General features: G+C 39.3%; 1 protein-coding gene across 1 annotated transcript in view; it reads right to left on the bottom strand.

Moving 5' to 3' along the window:
• FBP2 (fructose-bisphosphatase 2) overlaps window positions 1–13,074 on the bottom strand; it is a 71,374-nt gene extending 58,300 nt beyond the window's left edge. The window contains exons 1-2 of the mRNA XM_001367598.4: window positions 12,768–13,074; window positions 452–614 (exon numbers count right to left, since the gene is read on the bottom strand). Coding sequence (XP_001367635.1) covers window positions 452–614; window positions 12,768–12,937 — 333 coding nt within the window. The 5' untranslated portion in view covers window positions 12,938–13,074. The remainder of the gene's footprint in view (window positions 1–451; window positions 615–12,767) is intronic.
• Between the last annotated feature and the right edge of the window lie 11,324 nt (window positions 13,075–24,398).

The raw sequence follows: 24,398 nt of genomic DNA, 5'->3' as shown, positions 1-24,398 counted from the left end.
TCCATTTGTGTTTGGGGGGTCAGGGGCAGAAAGTATCTAAGCTTTCTGAAATGTTCCCGATTCCACTCTCTCCCCCTTGTTTTCTAGCTCAGACTGTTCCCCTGGCCCAGTGTCCTCAAATGCCTGTCCATGACAGGGTCACAAAGTCTTGCTTTACTGGTTCTCTTGTCACTGAGTGAGTAATAAGAGTTTCAGTAAATCATCCCCATATAGTTCCTGGATGAGTCGCTTTCCAACTATGATTTATTTAGTTACTCAACATCATATACTCATCAATTAAGAATACACTCAAAAACACATAGTTTTCTGAAAGAACATAGTAAAAGAAGTAATTAAAAACAGGAAAACAACAAAAACTCAAACCACTGCAATACCACCATCTACTGGCAAACCAGAGAACATCAGCCCAAACCCAGACAGGGAAAGGCTGAATGGGTTGGGATATACAAACCCTTTTGTCTTTATCTGTAATTATAGCTTCTTTATTCTCTTCAGAGACTAGGACACAGGTACCGTAAGAAGACTGGAGCATGTTAATAACCAGGGAATTGGATAATACATCCAATTTCTTGACTTCATCACCAGTCACATTTAGAGTTCCTGCTATTCCATACCTAAGATTGAAAACACAAATGTAACGAGGATTCAACAGGTGGTATCATGATAAAACGTGATTTCAAAATGAAAGGACTAGATTTAGGCTTAAATCCCATCTCTGATACATCCCATTCCCTTGGACTCCTTTATAAAGACAGAAAACTAGGGAGAGGAGGGGAAGAGACAAAAAAAAAAGGATACAAATTTTTACACAGTATTGCTACTGAAATGGAATAATAAAAAAAAGAAAAACAGAAACAAATATGCCCTATCTGGTATACAAATGGAATAGAAAATAGGAAAAGAAAAAAGTTATTTGTTAATTTATTTATTTACTTTAAATCCTGAACTTCCATCTTAGAATCAGTTCTGAGTATTGGCTCTCAATCCACTGAGCTACCCAGCTGCCCCCCAAAAGTTATTATTATTATTTTTACTGTTTTATTTATTTTTATTAATTTGGTCAATTATGCCCTGGTTGCAAAAATCATTTTCTATTCCTCCTTTCTCTCCCCCCCCCTCGCTAACCCTAACCCTAACCCTAACCCTAACCCTAACCCTAAATATGTAGCCAAGGCACAATTCCACTGGGTATTACATGCGTCTTTGATCAGAATTCATTTCCATATTGCACTAGAATATTTCCATATTTGCACTAGAATGTTCATTCAGAGTCTACATCCCCAGGCAAATCGCCCTCAACCCATGCAATCAAGCAGTTGTTTTTCTTCTGTGTTTCTACTCCCACAGTTTTTCCTCTGAATATGGATAGTGTTCTTTCTCATACATCCCTCTGAGTTGTTCAGGATCAGTGCATTGCCACTAATGGAGAAGTCCATTACATTCGATTGTACCACAGTGTATCAGTCTCTGTGTACAATGTTCTTCTCCTGGTTCTGTTCCTTTCACTCTGTATCACTTCCTGGAGATTGTTCCAGTGCCCATGGAATTCCTCCACTTTATTATTCCTTTGAGCACAATAGTATTCCATCACCAACATATACCACAGTTTGTTCAGCCATTCCCCAATTGAAGGGCATCCCCTCATTTTCCAATTTTTTGCCACTTCAAAGAGTACAGCTATGAATATTCTTGTACAAGTCTTTTCCCTTATTATCTCTTTGGGGTACAAACCCAGCAGTGCTATGGCTGGATCAAAGGTCAGACAGTCTTTTATCGCCCTTTGGGCATAGTTCCAAATTGCCCTCCAGAATGGTTGGATCAATTCACAACTCCACCAGCAATGCATTAATGTCCCCACTTTGCCACATCCCCTCCAGCATTCATTACTTTCCTTTGCTGTCATGTTAGCCAGTCTGCTAGGTGTGAGGTGATACCTCAGAGTTGTTTTGATTTACATCTTTCTGATTATAAGAGATTTAGAGCACTTTTTCATGTGCTTATTAATGGCTTTGATTTCTTTGAGAATTGCCTGTTCATGTCCGTTGCCCATTTATCAATTGGAGAATGGCTTGATTTTTTTGTACAGTTGATTTAGCTCTTTGTAAATTTGAGTAATTAGACCTTTGTCAGAGGTTTTTGTTATGAAGATTGTTTCCCAGTTTGTTATTTCCTTTCTGATTTTGGTTGCATTGGTTTTGTTTGTAATTCGACGTAGTCAAAATTATTTATTTTACATTTCTTGACTCTTTCTAACTCTTGCTTGGTTTTAAATTTTTTTCCCTTCCCAAAGGTATGACATGTATACTATTCTGTGTTCACCTAATTTACTTATAGTTTCCTTCTTTATGTTCAGGTCACTCATCCATTCTGAGTTTATCTTGGTGTAGGGTGTGAAATGTTGATCCAAGCCTAATCTCTCCCATACTGTCTTCCAATTTTCCCAGTAGTTTTCATGAAATAGTGGATTTTGGTCCCAAAAGCTGAGATCTTTGAATTTATCATAGACTATCTTGCTGAGGTCACCTATCCCAAGTCTATTTCACTGATTCTCCTTTCTATCTCTTAGCTTGTACCATATTGTTTTGATGACCACTGCTTTATAGTATAGTTTGAGATCTGATACTGCAAGGCCGCCTTCCTTTGTATTTTTTTTTCCATGATTTCCCTGGATATCCTTGATCTTTCGTTCTTCCAAATGAACTTTGTTATGGCTTTCTCTAATTCAGTAAAAAAGTTTTTTGGAAGTTCAATGGGAATGGCACTAAATAAATAGACAGTTTGGGGCAGGATGGTCATTTTAATTATGTTAGCTCATCCTACCCATGAGCAGTTAATGTTTTTCCAATTGCTCAGATCTGGTTTTAGTTGTGTGGAAAGTGTTATGAGGTTGAGTTCATATAGTTCCTGTGTTTGTCTCAGCAGATAGATTCCTAAGTATTTTATATTGTCTAGGGTGATTTTGAATGGTATTTCTCTTTCTAATTCCTGCTGCTGAGATGTGTTGAAGACAAATAGAAATACTGATGACTTATGCAGGTTTATTTTGTATACTGAAACTTTGCTAAAGTTTTTGATTATTTCCACTAGCTTTTTAGTTGATTATCTAGGATTCTTTAAGTAGACCATCATATCATCCGCAAAGAGTGATAGCTTGGTCTCTTCACTGCCAATTTTAATACCTTCAATTTCTTTTTCTTCTCTAATTGCTACTGCTAGTGTTTATAGTATAATGTTAAATAATAGCAATGATAATGGGCATCCTTGTTTCACTACTGATCTTATTGGGAATGCATCTAATTTATTCCCATTGCAGATGATGTTGGCTGATGGTTTTAGATAGATAGTGTTTATTATTTTTAGGAAAGGCCCTTCTATTCCTATACTTTCTAGTGTTTTCAGTAGGAATAGGTGTTGTATTTTGTCAAAGGCTTTTTCTGCATCTATTAAGATAATCATGTGATTTTTGTTGGTTTGCTTGTTGATATGGTCAATTATGTGGATGCTTTTCCTAATATTGAACCATTCTTGCATTCCTGGTATAAATCCCACCTGATCATAGTAAATAACCCTCACGATGACTTGCTGGAGTCTTTTTGCTAGTATCCTATTTAGGATTTTTGCATCTATGTTCATTAAGGAGATTGGTCTATAGTTTTCTTTGTTTTTGACCTGCCTGGCTTTAGAATCAGTACCATATTTGTGTCATAAAAGGAATTTGGTAGAACTCCCTCTTTGCTTATTATGTCAAATAGTTTGTATAGTATTGGGATTAGCTGTTCTTTGAATGTTTGATAGAATTCACTTGTGAATCCATCAGGCCCTGGGGATTTTTTCTTTAATGGTTTGTTCAATTTCTTTTTCTGTTATGGGGTTGTTTAAGAATTCTATTTCTAGGGGGCAGCTGGGTAGCTCAGTGGATTGAGAACCAGGCCTAGAGACGGGAGGTCCTAGGTTCAAATTTGGCCTCAGACATTTCCCAGCTGTGTGACCCTGGGCAAGTCACTTGACCCCCATTGCCTAGCCCTTACCACTCTTCTGTCTTGGAGCCAATACACAGTATTGACTCCAAGATGGAAGGTGAGAGTTTCAAAAAAAAGAATTCTATTTCTTCTGTTAATCTAGGAAATTTATATTTTTGTAAATATTCATCCATATCACCTAGATTGGCATGTTTATTGCCATATAATTGGGCAAAATATTTTTTTTACTTTCTTTTTTTTTAATTTTATAGTATTTTATTTGATCATTTCCATGCATTTTTCATTAAAGACAAAGATCATTTTCTTTTCCTCCCTCCCACCCCCCCGTGGCCAACGCGTGATTCCACTGGTATCATATGTGTTCTTGACTCGAACCCATTGCCATGTTGTTAGTATTTGCATCAGAGTGTTCACTCAGAGTCTTTCCTCTGTCATGTCCCCTCAGCCAGTGTAGTCAGGCAGTTGCTTTTCCTCAGTGTTTCTACTCCCTCAGTTTGTCCTCTGCTTATGGATAGTGTTTTTTTCTCCTTGATCCCTGCAGATTGTGCAGGGGCATTACACTGCCACTAATGGAGAAGTCCATTACGTTCGATTATACCACAGTGTGTCAGTCTCTGTGTACAATGTTCTCCTGGTTCTGCTCCTCTCGCTCTGCATCACTTCCTGGAGGTTGTTACAGTCTCCATGGAATTCCTCCACTTTATTATTCCTTTTTGCACAATAATATTCCATCACCAACATATACCACAATTTGTTCAGCCATTCCCCAATTGATGGGCATCCCCTCGTTTTCCAATTTTTGGCTACCACAAAGAGCGCAGCTATGACTATTCTTGTACAAGTCTTTTTGTCCATTATCTCTTTGGGGTACAGACCCAGCAGTGCTATGGCTGGATCAAAGGGTAGACATTCTTTTGTCACCCTTTGGGCATAGTTCCAAATTGCCCTCCAGAATGGTTGGATCCGTTCACAACTCCACCAGCAATGAATTAATGTCCCTACTTGGTGGCAAAATATTTTTTAATGATTGCCTTAATTTCCTCTTCATTGGAGGTGAGATCCCTCTTTTCACCTATGATACTGTTCATTTGATTTTCTTCTTTCCTTTTTTTAATTAGATTTACCAGTACTTTGTCTATTTTTTTTTCAAAATACCAGCTTCTAGTCTTATTTGTTAGTTCGATAGTTTTATCACTTTCACTTTTATTAATTTATATACACATATGTATTCATATGTATAATACGCAAACATATACATATATACGTACTTGTATATAATAAACTGATTGGTGAGGGCTCAGTTCTGAAAGCATATGCAATAGCTTCTTGATCTACATGGTGGCTCTGATGATGGTGGTTCTCGTCCTGGGGTCAGGAATACTAATCTTCCTAAGGTAAAATCTGACTTCAGAATCTCACTAGTTGTGTGACTCTGGGCAAGTCATCTAGCCTAGTTTGCCTCAGTTCCTCATCTGTAAAAATGAACTTGAAAAGGAAATGGCAAACCATTCAAGTATCTCTGCCAAGAAAACCCCAACTGGAGTCACATGACTGAAAAACTATTTAACAACTAACATTAAACATACTACAATGGAGTATTCAGATTCAGAAGAATTGCTATTGGTGCCTCATAAGTAGCATTGAATTTTGATTATTATTTTCAATTCATGTTTCTAACTCTAAGACCTATTCTCTTCTCTAGCAAGGACAAAAGCACACAGGACAATGAAGTTCTGCTGCCAGAATGGAATCTTTTAGTTTGCTATTCTTTATGGATGGAATAAGGATTGTCAATCATAAAAGGACATTGTCATTTCCCTCCTACAGTAGAGAAGATTTCAAAGCAAATAGTGATATAACTTGGGGAGGGGAGAAAGGAGACTGAAAATAGAATTTGGAACATAAGTTCCTAAAAGCAACTCAAGAGAGGTTGGCAAGATGGCTAATCATAGAGAAGTGATGCTGAAAAAGGCATAGAGATTATTGGCAGGTGCCCAGCTTCCTGTGCTGCTACTGCTCCCATTTGCTCCTGTTGGGACCCTGAGGAAAGGTGTAGTTGAGACAGAGTAATGCTTGTGGAAGTTTTCTCTCCAGTTAATCTTACAAAGGTTGGTGGTGTAACCTCTGCTCCTATCCCATGCAAGAGGGGTGAGTGAAGAGAGGCAAATGTTAGATCTCAAATTTTCCTATTCATTAAAATTCATTTAGACATTTTCATTTAATTAGTACTAATGTTGACTTACTCTAGGTAAAGGTTTAAATGATCATAACTTCTCTGATTTGAGCATTTTATTATTTGTGAAAGAGGAATTGTTAAAAAAAAAAAAGTGACTGAACCACAAAGAGGGACAAAAGTGAAAGAGGGATAGAGTGGGATTTCTTAGCTTAAATTGTGTTTTGGAAGAGTAAATTTCCCTGGCTGGGGGCTCAGGAGCTAGATGAGAGAGAACTTTATTCATACTGATTTCCTATTTTCTAAACCTTACAGAGTGGGATAAATATCGAACCTGGTTTTCTATCCTCATATCTAAAAAGAACAGTGGTTATCTGGTGGACAACTGTGGTTCCCTGAAATTCTTCATTGTTTTCCTTTACTCTTACATGCAAATACTTCTGTAGGGTGGAACTGGGAGCAATGACTGCAGAGTAGGTCACCCCTAGTGGGAGGAGAAGAGAAGTGGCTAGACAAGGCTGGTGATATCCACATTCCAAGAATAGAGGTCAAAGGAAGGAGTGAATACTCTTCCCTTTCTCTAGCACTTCAACAGATTAATTTTTCCATCTTATATCCTTAAGTCTCATAGACTCCTCACTACATATTTACTAAATTCACAGACCTTTCCTTCTAGGTTTTTGCTGTTCAGTTGTTTCAGTTGCATCTGATTCTTTATGACCCCATTTGGGGTTATCTTTGGGGGGATACTGGAGTGGTTTGCCATTTCCTTCTCCAGCTCATTTTTACAGATAAGGAACTGAGGTAAACAGGGCTAAGTGACTTGCTCAGGGTCACACAGCTAGAAAGGGTCAGGGACCAAATCTGAATTTAAAAAGATGAGTCTTCCTGATTTTAGACCCAGCACTCTATCCACTTTGCCATCTAGCTGCCTTTTCCTTCTTTTTATCTTATTTTATTGTTCAGTTACATGTAGAACAATTTTTGACAATTGTTTTTTGACATTTTAGAATTCAAGTTTTCTCCTCCTCTATCCTCCTCCCCTTCCCTGATGCAATGAATACTTTGATATAGGTTATATCCATACTTTCATGTGATACTTATTTCTTTATTGCTCTTGTCATGTTGGAAGTCACCTATGATAGAAATAATACAGTAGAAATATGGTAGAAGATGGCATGCTTTGATCTGCATTGCCTCCAAATGTTCCATCTTTGGCTATAGAGAGTATTTGCATCTTGAGTCCCTTGTAGTTGCCCTTTCCTTCTAAGCTGGGCCACAGACAAACCAAATTAAACTTTGACACCTTCCCCTTTGGGAATCTATAATCTGAAATCTCTCTGGTGACAAATTTTGGGAAAGGAAAGAAATCATAGTCTAGACTAAGACTGCTAATTCAGAATTTTATGTTTAACATATCCTTGCTGTCCTTAACCAGCATACCAAGCAAAATGGCAAAGCTTAACATGTAGGGCTAACATCTAGGAAGGTCGGCTTGTTTTCTGTAATGGTTAAGGAAGAAAGAGTGATTATCTTTGGCCTGAATTTGATAACTAACACTATATGTCTTTTTTTTTTCTGTGGAGAATTGGTCATCCTATTTCTTCCAAGCTTAGAGTGTAGCTGCGACTCATGGACCCAGTCCTACTACTGATCCACACAGATAGGGTACTAGACTGAAAATTTGGAAAACTTGGGTTCAGATTCTGCCTCAGACACTTCCTGTTGTAGTAGAATCTGTGTTTTGCATGTATGTAATGTCAAACTATGTAAAACCCAATATATCCAAAGCAGCACTCATCAATCCCTCTTCCCCACCCAACTCTTTCTCTTTTCCTAATCCCCCTATGATTATGAAGGCCACCACTATCCTTTTCATGTATATGTATATGTAGGTGTGGATATTATATATGCACAATGCATATGTATTTATGTACACACATATGTGCGTGTATAGATCTAGATCTGTATATGATTTAGGAAAGGTAGAAACAATTGGACCTGGCAAGAGACTGGATCTATTGGGTGAATGGGAAGGAGGAGTTGAAGAGGACACCTAGGTTACAAAGGATGACCTTTCCCAAATCATATACAGATCTAGATCTATACACACATGTGTATCCATACATACACATGCCTAGAATACATACACTGACATACAACATACATTATACATATAAACTCTATGTATGAGAAGGAAATTACCTTTATTTTAACTTTGTTATTCTTGACCATAAACCAAGTGATCACACGGAATCCTTTAGGTAGGTAACTACAGCTATGATTTTCAGAACAAGTCAGCCTTAGAAAACGAATTGTGTATAATATCAATTAGGAAAAATAGAGTATTAGCCACAGCATTAAAAAGGATATCATTGTGTGTATTTTGACAACTGGCCTGATAAGATCATGGGAAAACAGCCTCGGCAAAGCCAAGTGTTGTTTGATCCTGTGAAGATTTATAGTCATTCTAGACGCCCCAAAGTAGTATAGTCACTTTGAACGATCTCTTTCCCCAGAGTTAGTATGAGAGTTCTGGACTAATATTTATAAGATTAAAAGTTCTTTATAATTCATCCCATCTTTACCTTGTATAAGAATGTATCACTTCTTATCAATTATAAAACCTGTTACCGAATGTTAGAACATTTTAAAACATACTTTGAACATTTTTTCTTGTTAATCACTTACTAATCACTTAATCAACTATCAAAAGGCTATAAAACATGCTGTCGACCCTCTAGATGGGGTCCTTGCCACAGGCTGAGCATGATGAGACCTCCAGCTTTAATTTCCCACAATTAAAGCTGAACCTTCAATTGAAAATGATGGCCAAGAGATTTCTTCATTTCTTACATATAACACACATGTACACACGTATATACATATATTCCCTCATACACGCATATCTCTCCTCTCTTCTGACACAGCTGCATCTCTGGTACAAGTGCTCATCACTTGCTCTATAATAGTAGACTTTCTTTTTTAATTAAACCCTCACCTTCCATCTTAAAAATCAATACTGAATATTGATTCTAAGGCAGAAGAGTGGTAAGGGCTAGGCAATGGGGGTTAAGTGACTTGCCCAGGGTCACACAGCTGGGAAGTGTCTGAGGTCTGATCTGAACCTAGGACCTCCCCTCTCCAGGCCTGGCTCTCAATCCACTGAGCTACCCAACTGCCCCCAGGGTCATACAGTTGGGAAGTGTCTGAGGTCAGATTTGAACCTAGGACCTCCCATCTCTAGGTCTGGTTCTCAATCCACTGAGCCACCTAGCTGCCCACTATAATAGTAGACTTCTAATTGTTCTCTCTTCCTCAGGTCTCTCTCCACTCCAGTCCATCTGCCACTCAGCTGCCAAAGTGATCTTGCTGAAGTATAGACCTGACCATGTCACTCTTCTGCTTGATAAATGCCAGCAGCTGCCTATTACCCCAAGATCAATGATAAAATCATCTGTTTGATTTTTGAAACTCTTTACAACCTGGCCCCTTCCTATCTTTCCAGTCTTCGAATTCTTTACTCCTTACCATGTACTTTGCAATCCTCCATCCATGTGACACTCCATCTCTCAGCTCCATGGCCTTTTGCTGGCTATTTCTCCCATGCCTGCAATCCCTCCTAATTTCCTTGAAGACTTAGCTTAGATCCTATCTTCTATGAGTCCTTTTCCCGTTCTCCCCTTACGTTATTTTCCCATTCCCACTAGTATTTGCCCTCTGAGATTACTTCCAATTTATCCCACATCCCATATGTTCATAGTTGCTTATGTTTTCTCCCCAGTTAGAATATGAGCTCCTCGGGGGCACCAGACTGTTTTTGTCTTTCTTTGTATCCCCAGAACTTAGCACAGTGTCTGGAACGTAGTAATTGCCTAATAAATGCTGCCTGACTTGACTTACTCTCTTGATGGCCGCCCAGGTCTGTAAATCAAAGGCTGCCCTAAAGTTACAGGTAGTTATTTAAGCTAGAATACATTGACATGCTATTAGCATGTAATACCGACAAAGCAAAGGACATCTGCTTTGGGAAGCAAAACCCCCCAAATTCTCGAGAGTCCAAGCCCAAGCCTCATTTCCATGGGTGATGCCTGCCATCTGCTGGTTGGCTAACAACATAGATGAACTAACCAGAAGCAGATTTCCTCTCTATCAGATGAGAAAGTCAATATTTACACTTTAATACCATCCACCAAATCTCCAAGTCAAATCCTGAAAAGTAAATAAGCAGAAGCCCTTTGTTTGAAGACCCAAAGGATAGTGCCCAACAGGGCGCCTTACACAGAATGGGTCCTCAACGAATACTGACTCAATGACAATGACATTTAGAGAAGTAAGGCAAAAGTAAAACATATGAAAATCAGTCATTACATTGCTCTTTAACATTTATGAAGCTGTTCCTCATTAAAACTCTATGAAGGGGGCAGCTAGGTGGCTCAGTGGATAGAGATGGGAGGTCCTGGGTTCAAATTTGACCCCAGACACATCCTGGCTGTGTGACCCTGGGCAAGTCATTTAATCCCTATTGCCTAGCTCTGATAGCTTTTCTGCCTTAGAACCAATTGGTTCTAAGACAGAAGTTGAGGGTTTTTAAAAACTCAATGAATTGGTATTTTACATTATTAGTATCTTTATTTCACAGATATGTGAAATTGAGCCTGAAAAGTAAAATGATTTCCATAGGGTCAAGTGGTTACTGAGAAATCACATGTCAAAGCCAATACTAAGACACAACTTTTCTGATTCCCATCCTGGGTGTTCTTTACATGATGGAAGGCTATCTTTCAACAGTAGGGTCCTTTGTATGGGGAGGTGCATTTGTATCAATACACAGAAAACTGAAATAGAAAACCCAAGATAATAATTTCTTTTACCCAAACACCTGAACGGACGTCTCCTTGTTGTTTTATAACTTATTACAGTCTGCATTTTACATGAAAGAAAAAGGGCTGGAAAGAAAGAAGAGGGAAGATCTGTGGATGACTTTCTTCTCCCTTGGCAATTGTCTTTGGATTCCATCCCACCATCCTCACATCCTCCAACACATACTCCACACTCTGATGTGGCCGTGGAAACTAAAAAAGATGAGAAAGGGCTGGAGAAGGAAATAGCAAATCTGCTTGGGGCAAGAGGCAGGGCAAGTTAAAGAGAATCCCAGAAGAAGGAAACCTTGAAAAATTCATTTGGGAATCACTTTATAAAGCCCTTTTACTGTCTTTTTAAACAATTCTATGTGTTTGTTACACTTAAAAACCTGGATAATTCCTTCCCCCCATTAAAGAAGACATCATTTGACAAAAAGAACTGCGAATATGAAACGATATCTTGTTTATCTCTATTACCAGTTCTTTCTCTGGAGGTGAACACAATTGTATTAGTCTTTCAGAGTAGAGAGAGCCGCCATGTTTGTGTTGGTTAACATGTGGTCATGTCTACCATAAAGCTGGTTTTATCCAATCTGAAAAGCCATCTTTACAAATGCAAGTTTCAAGAAATTGCAGCCTGCTACACTTACATTAGAAACAAAATGACAATCGGTGGTTATTAGAGTATATTCTTCTTTCTGTTATTTTCCTGGAAGATGTTGTTCTTATACAGTATCTGAAAGAGCTCATTTGCATGCATGTTTGATCTGGAAGCAGTGAGCTGTAATTCATTCCCGGAGGCAATGGTTCTCAAGCTTTGGGGTCTCAGGATTCCTTTACACTTTTAAAAGTGATTGAGGGGGCAGCTGGGTGGATTGAGAGCTAGACCTAGAGACAGGAGGTCCTGGGTTCAAATCTGGCCTCAGCCACTTCCTAGCTGTGTGACCCTGGGCAAGTCACTTAACCCCCATTGCCTAGCCCTTACCACTCTTCTGCCTTAGAACCAATACACAGTATTGACTCCAAGATGGAAGGTGAGGGTTTAAAAAAAAAATAAAAGTGATTGAACATCCTCCCCCTCTCCCCAAGAACTTTTGTTTATTTACTGATTTAGAAAGTCAGAGGAGGTTGTATTATTACTATGGAAGTAGTTTTGATCTCACAAACCCCTTGGAAAGGATTCAGGACCACCCCACCAGGGGTCCTGAACCACACTTGGAAGACCACTGGTTTAGAAACTCCTAGTGGGGACAATCCAACTAAGGCTATCCTTTAGCAAAGTGGCTTTAGAGAGTTGCCAGCATGGGACAAGGAGAGCTTAACGTGCTTGGCCAGTTACACAGCCAGTGTGTATGATTTGAACGCAGGTCTTCCTTAATCATATATATATATATATATATATATATATATATATATATATATATATATATATATATATATATATACAGAGAGAGAGAGAGAGAGAGAGAGAGAGAGAGATCCACTCCTGTACCTTGCTGTAAAATAGAGGGTATCCCAAAAGTCTTAGCACAGTTTTAAGCTTTAATGTATATGAATATTAAAAAATAAAATGACTCCCCTTTATTTGCATTTGGTTCGCTTTTCATTTTAAGTATTTCTATTTTGTGTCCAACAAAGCATTTCTTAAAAAATCCCAAACGTTTTCCAGATGAGACCCCTTATTACTTTATAATCTGGTCAGGGTCTCACTCCCCTCCCCCAGCCCTCTTCTCGCTCCTTGGTACTCACAGGTGGGCAAGGCCTGCCTTCCTCACGGCTGAAGAGATGGCTTTGATGGCGGTCAGCATGGAGTTCAGCAGCTGGGTGAGCTCCCCGGTCCCCTTAGCTTGTCGACCCTTTTCCATGACAAATCTGGTAAGGGTGAGCATATCTGTTTCGAAGGGGCTTCGGTCTGTCATTTTGACCAGGATTTTAAATGCTTCTCGTCTTAGGGCAAGAAATCGTGCTCTACTTTCAAGGGCCGAAGCTCCTGGTTGACTATATTAATGATGAGAAGAAACACAAGGTGGTCATGCCAGCGTTTTCCGGAGAAGCCATGTGCTATAAATACCTTGGAATGCTGTCAGGGAAAAGCCTTCTGAAATCTGGAATCTGGGATGCCTTCCAAGCTACAATGGCAAGTCTTCAGTCGGATGGCTCTGCTATCCAGTCCCCGTCCCAACCCCCAAGAAGGGGCGAGTTTCTCTTTCGGGATTCTTTGCATCCACCTAAAAGCTCATCCAAGAATATCTCCTACTTCAAGTTTAAGAGGTAATAATTTTCCCAAATGTAGGAAATAAGTTTCCAACTCCTCCAGTCTTCCAACATGTAATATGGGTAATAAATGTGAGACAGTCTATATTTCTCTCCTTCGAGAATGTGTACTATTGATTCAAAGGAGCCTATGAACAAAGAGAGAAACCGAGAACCTACGAATAATCAATCAACTCCCTCCACAAGTGAACTTGATGCCTTTAAAAAAAAAGATTTCATTTTCCCAAATACATGTTAAACATCTTTTTTCTAAAATTTCAGAAATTCCTCCCTCCCAGAGACGGATTAATCTGGCTTATACTTGTATTGCCAGGTAAAACATTTCCATATTGGTCATTGTTGTGCGAAAATACTTATATAAAACTACCCCCCCCCCCATCCAAATAAACTAAAGTGAAAAATCAGCAGCTTTCATCCACATTTTGACTCCAATAGCTCTTTCTCTGGAGGTGGACCATTGCACTGTTGAAAATAACTAATTCACAGTGGATCATCATACAATAGTATTGTTTCTGTGAACATTGTTCACCTGTGAATTTGGTGTTTTTGTTGGGACAACTCTCTGTCATGACTAGTACTCCATAGGCACCTAAGGGGTGTCGTGTAGAGTGTTGGACTTGGAGTCAGAACAGGCCTGAGTTTGAATCTTGCTTCAGCCACTTATTAGTTGTGTGGCTCTGGGCTTCTCTTAGCCTCAGTTTCCTCATCCGTAAAAAAGGAGATAAATGTTAGCGCCTGCCTTACAACAAAGAAAGGATTGTTATAAGGATCAACTGAATTAATATATTTAAAGTGATTTCTAAACCTGAATATAAACAAGCACTTTTAATATAAAGCATCATATAAATGCTGTTATGATATTGTATAAATGCTCTTCATTATTATTATTACACAGTCTATGGTCTAGATCTACCCAGGAAAGTAGCCCTATTTTGGAGCTTGTTAAACAAATAGAACCCCTCCCCTCAGACGGGCACCTGAGAGAATGGAATGAGAGATAAAGTAAAGTGCAAAGAGTACAGGGTGGAAAGTGTAAGCTCTTGGCTAGAATGCCAGGGGAAGGGCTCCAAAGAGAATGTGAAAAGAGGGTAAAGAGAGGAGTTTAAGCTGAAGCCCAAAGAATGTTCCTGGCTCTCTTGGAATTCTGAGAGAGAGACTTCTGGGAAGAAACTGCCAGTCTAGAGGAGCAGTTGGGGGGCAGTGAGACAAGTTCACAGCTTCTGGGCTTTGGTCTCCTCCGAAAACTTTTCTGGAGAGGCCACAGACTAGGGAAGCTAGGGTAGGGAAATTGTGGTGTAATAGCATAGTCAGATTAGGATTCAGAGAGCTTGGAAGATTCAGAAGACAGACTTGCGAAAGCCTCTTAGTTTGGGGGTGAAGCTTAGTTATTATAGACCAGGGACCTCCTTGGCTCTCGTCCCTCACCCAATCCTTGTTAGAGAATATCATTAAACCTTTTGTTGACAAACAGACATCAGTCAGATTGCATTTGTGAGATCTCCCAGAACTGATCGTGCACAGAACATCTCCATTCCTGGCTAGTCAAATTTCAATATGGCACCACCTAAGGAATTCAAAACCCCTCCCTCTGCCTACATGGTTTAGGAACTATGTCTTAGAACTCCCCTCTCCGACTACATGTAAACTCATTGCCATGGTGAGTTGTTTTTGTGCTTTTTTTTTTTTTGCTAATGTCATCACTGTTGCTCTGGTGTAGGATGGTGAAAGATGGAGAAATGTTGTCTCCCCACCCCCATAACTCTTCACTACCTACAGAAGAAAATACAAGGGGAAAGATGATTCTAGAGCCTGAAAAAAGCTGAATGTCTTCTAAGGAAGTCCTTTATAAGGCCACAAGGAGGCGTAGTCATCAGTCCAACAATAACCAGGAGATGCCTATGTGCCATATCTGGCACGGTGTGCCTTCAAACAATGATCCATTTCCTGTAATAAGGCTAATTCTTCTCTTTGGTTTGATCAGGGGCTCCCCAATCCCTCTCCTTTGCACTAAAAATCCATTTGATTGATGTCTTTTGTTTTTACATCATTGTCATTCAATGAATCCTTCCTTCTAACAATAATAACAGTTAAACAGAATCAGCTGATACAGTAAATATATCTGTCAGCAGATACAATATGCAAGGATATCATGGATTAATTTGGGGAATATTGTTATGTCACAAAAAAGTGCATGTTAAATTGAACACAATAGTACCACCACTGCCCTGCGCATCTGAATCCATTATGAGCTCTCTTTCTTCTTGGTTTTTTTTTTTTGGTATATTTTAAAATTCTCAAATAATACTTGTCGTTCTTCTCTCTCTTTTTTACACTATCACTATTTCCACATCCCCCTCTAACAACTCTTCTCTCCTAAATAAAAACCTTCTCCTGAAACAAAAAAGTATAGTCAAACAAAACAAATTCAACTGTTGATTGTGTCTGAACATGCATGTCTCATTTTACTCCTCTATTCTACCACAATGGGTGATGCAGTGGATAGAGTGCCCAGACTGAAGCGTCCCTGAGTTCAAATCCAATATCAGACACTTCTAGCTATGTGACCTGGATAAGTCACTTTATCCTGTTTGCCTCAATATCCTCATCTGTAAAATGATCTGGAAAACAAAATGGCAAATCACTCCAATATCTTTGCCAAGAAAACCCCAAATGGGGACATGAAGAGTCAGACACAACCAAACAACAATAACAAAAGGAAGATACACTTACAAATATTTTTGTGCATATGAGGTTTTTTCTTTTTACCTTTTTGGGATACATACCTAATAATAATGTCATTGATCAAAAACTATACATAATTTTGCAACTTTGGGAGTATAGTTTCAAAATGTTTTACAAAATAGCAGTTTCACTAATAGGACATCATATACCAGTATTAATGAACCTTTCCTTCTTCAATCCCCTTCAACAATTGAGTGTAGATGATTTTTTAAAATAAGTTTTAGCCGCAAAGAGGAGAGATGATACCTTCCATGAGAGTAGGATCTATTGAAGATTTTTTTTTTAAACCCTTGCCTTCTGTTGTGGAATCAATACTGTGTATTGGTTCCAAGGCAGAAGAGGGGTAAGAGCTAGGCAATGGGGATTAAGTGACTTGCCCAGGGTCACACAGCTGGGAAGTGTCTGAAGCCAAATTTGAACCTAGGACCTCCCATCTCTAGGCCTGGCTCTCAATCCACTGAGCTACCCAGCTGCCCCCTATTGAAGATTATTTTAAGAGTAACAGAGATACAGCATTTTTTAAATCTGTCTAACCCCAATAGTTATTATCCTATGTCTGTCTTCCCTTTCATGACTAAATGCCCTGAGAAGACCATCTACAATTATTAAATCCATTTGCTTTCTTCTCAGTCTCTTCCTAACTCCTTGCCATCTGGTTTCATCATTCAACTGAAATTGTCCTCTCCAAAATCACTAATGATCTCTTAATTGCCAAATCTAATGGCCTTTTCTCAATCTTCTTTTTTCTTGACTTTTCCATAGCCTTTGATAGTTAATCATCTTTTCCTTGATACTTCTGTCTAAGTTTTTGTAATACTTCTTTCTGATTCTCCCTCTACTTTTTTACCCTTTTAAAAACCCTTACCTTCCATCTTGGAATCAATTCTGTGTTTCAAGGCAGAAGAGTGGTAATGGCTAAACAATGGGAGGTAAGTGACTTTCCTAGGGTCAAACAGCTAGGAAGTACCTGGGACTAGATCTTAACTTTAATAAAATACTCCGAGGACAGATATTATATCAGTGGAGGAAGCGGGGAGTGGCACAGAAGGGCACCTCAAGATTTGGGGTACTTGAGGTTTCAGAGAACCTTCTCCCCTAAAAAACCCTTACTCCCTTCAAAGATAATCTTACCTTTATAAAGGTAAGATTACCCCTTACCCTTACAAAGATAATCTGGCTGCATTTATTTACTGAAGATGAATTTAATAACAAGTTTAGATTGGGAAGGTATCAGGGTAGAGGGAATAGGTATTTCCCTACACTTTGCCACAGATTGGGTTTAAGTCTCTCAGCTTTTGAGCTGAGGTCAGGCCTCGTAGGTTTGTGGAGGGTTTCTTTTATTCCTGTCTATGCGAATTTATGCTAGCTTTCTTAAGTTCAAAGTCTTTAGCAGTGGACAGCAAGATGAAGAAAAGATTCTGACCTTCAGAGCTGATAGGCCTGTCTCTTCAGGCTAGTGCCCCTAAAGACCAGTGCTATAGTTCAAACTGCTCCCCTTAAATCACTTTGATGACATGATCACAGGATCCAGGTAGAGCACACAGTTGGGAAAAATCCAGGAATAGAGGTACTTCTATCCTGAGACAGGGAGAGAGTGCTCCTTCCAGTCTGAGGACCAGGAGAGAGTACCCCCAAGAGCAACGGTCACTCTCCAACTCGACCCTTCCCCCACAAATTGTCATTTCTGTCCATCAATCTTCACTCTAACATTTCAACTGCTGTCTTCTCCACCTCAGTGGCAGAAATGCCAAAGCTTGATTCAGTTTTCCTTTCCACAGAACCCAGGACCTCCCTGGCTCTTTATCCACCAAGCCACCCAGCTTCTCCCTCTCCCCTTACTTTGGACTGCTCCTTTTTAATTCCTTTTGCTGGATATTCCCACTAACTTTAGTTCTTCTTCTGTTGTCCCTCTTTACTATTTCACTTGAGGATTTCATTAGCTCCCAAGGACTCAATTGCCATCTTTATGTGACTTATGCTGAAATTTACTTGTTCAGCCTTAACTTCTCTCATGAACTCCAGTCTTACATCTCTAATACTGGACATATTGAAGTGATGTTATATAGATATCTTAAATTTAACATATCCCAAGCCAAAGTCACTGTTTTCCCTCTACTAAAGTCTTCCCCTTTCCAAATTCCTTATCACTATGAAGGGCACCATCATCTTCCCTGTCTCCAAGCTCACAATCTACCTGCCATCCTTGACTCCTCACTCTCTCACTCTACCTATCCAATCAGTAGTCAAGTCCTATAGGTTCTACATTGGAAACATCTCTAGAATATGATCATTTCTCTTCTCTGATATTACCAATGCCCCTGATGCAGATGACCCTATCACCTCATACAGAAATTGTTGCTATAACCTGATGTTTGGTCTTCCTGCCCCAGTCTTTCCCCAGTCCAGCCCATTCTCTACTCAACTATCAAAATAATACTCAAAAACATAAGCCTGACAATGTAATTGTCCTATTCAATAATCACTAGTGATTATCTATTGCCTTCAGAATTAAATATAAAATCTTTTTGTCTTTTTTTAAAGTTTAATTTTTAACCACTAACATGTAGAAAGTTTTGAATATTTAAAAAAGAATTTGTCTTAAATTCTCTCTCTCCTCACTCCACTGAGATGGTAAGCAATCTCATATAGATTTTACATGTGCAATCATGTAAAACATTTTTCCATATTAATCCTTTTATGGAAGGAAACTCAAGTAAAAAAATTAAGAAAGAGAAAAAAAGATTGCTTTGGTCTGGATTTAGAGTCCATTAATTCCTTCTCTGGAAGCAGATGATACTTTTTTTTATCATGAATCCTTTGGGATTTTTTTGGATCATTGTATTACTGAGAATAGCTAAGTCATTCACAGTTGTTCATTATACAATATTTCTGTTACTGTGTACAGTGTTCTCCTGGTTCTGCTCATTTTTCTCTGTTTCAGTTCATGGAAGTCCTTTCAGGTTTTTCTGACCTCCTCCTGCTGGTCATATCTTACAGCATAAAAATATTCCATTACTACTATAACTTTCTCAGACGTTCCCCAGTTGCTAGTTTTCCCTTCACTTTCCAATTCTTTGCCCTCACAAAAAGAGCTGCTTTAAGTATTTTTGTACATATAGGCCCTCCCCCCTTTTTGCTTTTTTTAATCTCTTTGGGATATAAACCTAAAGGTAATGCTATTGCCTGGTCACAAGTTGTTTTATAGCCCTTTGGGCATAGGTCCAAATTGCTCTTCAGAAGGACTGAATCAGTTCACAACTCCACCAAGAGTGCATTCATGTCTGTTTTCTCACATCCTCTCCAAGTTTTGCCATTTTCTTTTTCTGACATAATAGCCAGTCTGATAGGTGTGGGATGGTACTTTGATTTGCATTTCTCTAATTAATAGTGATTGAGAGCATTTGGGGGCATGATTATATAGAGCTTTAATTACTTTGTCTGAGAATTGCCTGTTCATATCCTTTGACCATTTAGCATTTGGGGAATGAATTATATTCTTATACATTCAGATCATTTCTCCATGTATTTATGAATTGAGGTCTTTATTAGACTTCTAAAAAAATTGTACCATTATGATTACTGTGTATTATTCTCCATCCAATTTCCCTCTGTTTAGTTTCTGACCATCACTCTTTTGGACCTTTAAAACCCTAAGTAACCTAATCCATTTCTACCTTTCCAGGCTACTTACACACTACACTCTGGTCTCCTACTGTTCCTTGAACAAAACACTGGATCTCCTAACTCTAAGCATCTTTACTAGCTGTTCTCTATGCCAGGAATTCTCTCCTTCCTGATCTACCTATTGTCTTCCTTGGTTTTCTTCAAGTGCCAGCTAAAATCCCACCTTCCATAAGAAAGCTTTCCTGGTCCCTCTTCATGCTAGTTCCTTCTGCTTATGATTCTTTTCTTTTTAAAAGCCCCTTACCTTCCATCTTGGAATCAATACTGTATATTAGTCCCAAGGCAGAAGAGCAGTAAGGGGTAATGGGGACTAGGTGACTTGCCCAGGGTTTTGCAGGTAGGACATATCTGAGGCCAGATTTGACGTCAGGACCTCTTGTCTCTAGGTCTGGCTCTCAAGTCACTGAACCACCTAACTGGCCTCTCTTGTGATTATTTTTCAATTTGTCCTATAAAGCACTTGCTATGCATAGTTGTTTCCATATTGTCTCTCCCATTAGATTTTGAGCACTTTAAGATCAAAGATTGTCTTGGTGGGGAGTTTTTACATTTTTTAATTTTGTATTCCTAGTGCTTATTATAGTTCCTGGAACATGGTAGGTTTTTCATAAATACTTCCCAACTTGAATTGGTTTGCTTGATTTGAATCGTACCCAACAGGGAAGGGGTAGAAAGAGTGCCAGAAGTTAGGGAGATGTTGCAGAATAGAGAGAGAGTCAGGACAATAATAGGGACATTCTTCTGGGTAATACCAGGAGTGGAACTTAGGATACCTGTAAAGAGGTGGCCTTTGGCAAGAAGAAAGACCATTTTTTCATCAGAGACTGGACTAAAGGAGGAGAGAGAAGGGGGTGATTTCAGAAAATGCATCAGATGAAGAGAAGGGAAAAAGGAAGGCAGCAAATGTCATTGGTTTTTTCAGTAGAGTATGAGAAGAACTCCTAGACAGAGAAGGTAGAGGTAGGGGTGCCATGAGAGCTTTGAAGGGAAAAGAGCAGTTTTAGAATGCCTGCCCTAGTGAATAGAATATCAATTTGACTTCTCTTATTTCAGTAAGAGTTCTGCTGATATTGATATAAAAACAAAAGGCATAAATAAAGTTCGTGTGTGGATATATGTGCTTAAAACAAGGATGTGTGTGATAAGATGGAAAAGGACATTCGATTGGGAATTAGTAGCCTCTTCCTGGCCAGGGAACTCATTTGCTATGTGAGCTGGGTCTCATTTTCTTCTTTTGTCAAATGAGAGTGCTGGTTTGGATAATCTCTTTAGGGTCTTTTCCTGATCTAATAATATTCTTCAGTATAGGGGAGAGGAAACGGTGATATCAGATATTCAGTGAAGATGAAATTATATTGAAATATTGGACTAAAAGTGTAATTGGGAGGGTGGGGGGTGTCATCTTGTCAGCATCCTCTTCAAGGAAACTCCTATCCCAGGGTGAATCATAACCTAGGCTAGCCAAGGGGCCCCAGGGAGAATTGGCTATTTCTAGCACCATCTGGCCCACAGCTGACAGCCAGGTGCCTCCATCACTCTGCAACTCCTCGCAAATGTTAGGAGTTTGAGTTACCCATACAGTCTGTAATTGTAGCTGGTGACCTTTCGCCAAATGCCAAAGTTCTTGCTGGCTATGAATAAATGTGGAGACTGCATTGCATTCCCAGTTAAAGGTCCATAAAAGGGTGAATGAAATGTCTGACTCTTTCCTTAAAGGTACAGATAGACCTGGGTAACGGTATGATTATTAATAATAACAGATAACATTTTTATAGCACTTGTGCCAGGCCCTGTATTAAACAGTTTACAATTATTCTCACGTTTGATCCATACAACAACTCTGGGAGGAGATAGGTGCTATTGTTATCCTCTTTTTACAGATGAGGAAACTGGGTCAGGCAGAGGTTCCATAACTTGACCCTGGTCCCATGCTAGAAAGCATAGAAAGTGTCTGAGGCCAAATTTGAACTCAGATCTTCCTGACTCAAATTCTAGAGTTCTAGTCACTGCACTTTCTAGTGTCTCTAGTATATAATAATAACCAAAATTCATATAAGGCTTACTACATGCCAGGAACTATGCTAAGCACTTTATAATTGTTTTCTCATTTGATCCTTACAATGACTTTGGGAGGTGGGTACTGTTATTATCCCCATTCTACAGATGAGGAAATAGAGGCAGACAGAGATTAAGTGACTTGCCCAGGGTCACAGAACCAGTGTCTGAGGCAGAATTTCAACTCAGGTCTTCTTCTGTTGTCCCTCTTTACTATTTCACTTGAGGATTTCATTAGCTCCCAAGGATTCAACTGCCATCTTTATGTGACTTGTGCTGAAATTTACTTGTTCGGCTCTTACCTTCCTCTTAGAATCAATGCTGTCTATGGCTTCTAAGGCAGAAGAATGGTAACAGCAGGCAACAAGGGTTAAGGGACCTGTCCAGGTTCCCACAGCTAAGGCAATATTTCTTATAGTTCTGGAGTTCTCGGCAAGTAAGCAGATCAGTATTTTTCAGGAAATCTAAAAGCCATACCAGATCTTAGATCCATAAGTTGACTGCTTTATCACCTCATCCAGTCTGACCCCCCATCTCCAGCCCCCCCCCCCAACCTCCTTGCCCACTATGGTTTACTAGAATTCTCAGCATGAAGAAAAATACAGCATGAAGCTGCCCCCCCCCCCCCCATTTCCTCCTTCCAAAATCAGGAACTTGAGTGTTAGTTTTTCTCTCTCCCTTTCCCTTTCTAGTGACTAGGGGGCAGTATGAAATAAGGCACAGAATAAGGGACTTGGAGTTAGAAACACATGCTCAGACAAATCCTAACTCCATACTTGCTGGCTAGCTACTTAATCTCTTCATGCCTCAGTTTCCTCATCCATTAAAAAAAATCCCATAGTCCCTTTCTCACCGATTTGTCCTGAGACTCAAAGGAGAGAAATAAATTCAACACCGAAGACTTTAGAAGTCTTTATATATATATATGTTCCAGTAACTGGGCTCAATGATCTGGGAAGAAGACCCCAAATCAAGCTCAATTATTGGACTCAAAGATCTCGGAAGATTAAAAAAAAGGTCTCCTCTCACAAAATGTTGGGTGATTCTGTTCTTTTTCTAAACTGTAAGCAAGTTAATAATAATATCTAGCATTTATATACATATACACACATTTATATATATATAAATATACCACATGTACGTATTTATATAGTACATTCACATGTACGTATTAATATTGTGCATTTATAAAAAGGTTGCACAGAGCTCTCTCTATATCATCTCATTTAATCCTGAAGCCATTACAAATCCATCCCTTCACCTGCTTTCCACCTACTCACCAGTTACTAGTGCTCTCATATTTCTGTTTTATTTGTTACTATATTTACATTTATGAGAGTCAGTGTGGCAAAGTGGTTAGAGGGCTAGCCTTGGAGTCAGGAAGACCCAAGTTCAGATTCTGCCTCTGACTCCAATAGTTTGTATGACTGTGGGCGGCTATTTGAAGTGTCTCAGCTCCCCAGGCAATCCCTTCAGATTAAATGATAGATGAGAGGCGTATGTACGTGTGTCAGCAGAAATCAGCTGTCTCCCCACCCCATATGTTTTTACATTTATAATACACGTATATCTATATGTCCCTGGTAATGTGCCTCTTTCATAAACTCTTAGAGTAAGAAAGAACCTCTTACATGTATGAAAGTCAGTATAGCAAAGTAGATAAAGGGCTAGCCTTGAATGAAATCTAGAATTCGTTCTAGATTGGTCTAGGTCTAAATAGGTCTAATACAGGTCTAGAATGGGGACAGGTTTCATCTTTATATTTGGACTTGTTATATCCGAGACCCCCAAAGACCCCTCTAAATTCTTTGAGGTTAGCCACTGTGCCATTTGTGTTTTTGTGTATCCAATACTTCAACTGATTAATAAACATTTATTAAGAGCCTACTATGGGGGGGTGTATGGAGTATACAGGAAGGATTAGTATCTCTGGGCTTGCCTTCAGGGCTGCTCATCCTCTTTTGGTGTCCATCTTTCACCCAAGTCTCACCTATGACTCCAAGAAGTTATAACATGTGTAGTGATGACACCTGGTAAAATCATTTTGGCAGACAATCTAAACCAGGCTGAGGGTAACCAACAGAACTCATCCCCATTACGGGGACGTCTACCCCTACGCAGGTAAAGGGTAGAATGGTAGGATGAGAACAATTTGTTCCAAGGACCATGAAGGTGGCTGAAGCAAACCCTATGAGTGCCTAGAACTTGGTCAGACGTCAAAGATGCCAAGGCCATCCACTGTGTCACAACCATCACCAGTCATCTTGACTTTTGTCCTGCCACTGGACTGCAATGACTCTGGAAGAGAGAGAGGGTGAAGACTTTGTTCAACTCTGCCTCACTTGAATCTCATTCCCAAACAAGTCAACAAGGCATCACCCGAGATCTTAGTGGTGCTCCTAGAAAGACAAAGGATGAACAACTATATGCCAGATATCTTGCTAAGCACTGGGGGTAGAAAAAGAGGCAAAAGATAGTCCATTCCTTCAAGGAACTTACTACTCAAAAGAATGCTTTGCATGTAGTAGGCACTTAATAAATGTCCATTAAATGAACTTGAATTCTGATTGGAAGTAAGGAGGGCCTCACATTTGAGAGGCAACGTGGAATAATAGAGACTGAGCT

The sequence above is a fragment of the Monodelphis domestica genome, chromosome 7, assembly GCF_027887165.1.
Source record: "Monodelphis domestica isolate mMonDom1 chromosome 7, mMonDom1.pri, whole genome shotgun sequence".
In the NCBI taxonomy this organism is placed as follows: domain Eukaryota; kingdom Metazoa; phylum Chordata; class Mammalia; order Didelphimorphia; family Didelphidae; genus Monodelphis; species Monodelphis domestica.
This window is presented reverse-complemented; position numbering and strand designations above follow the sequence as displayed.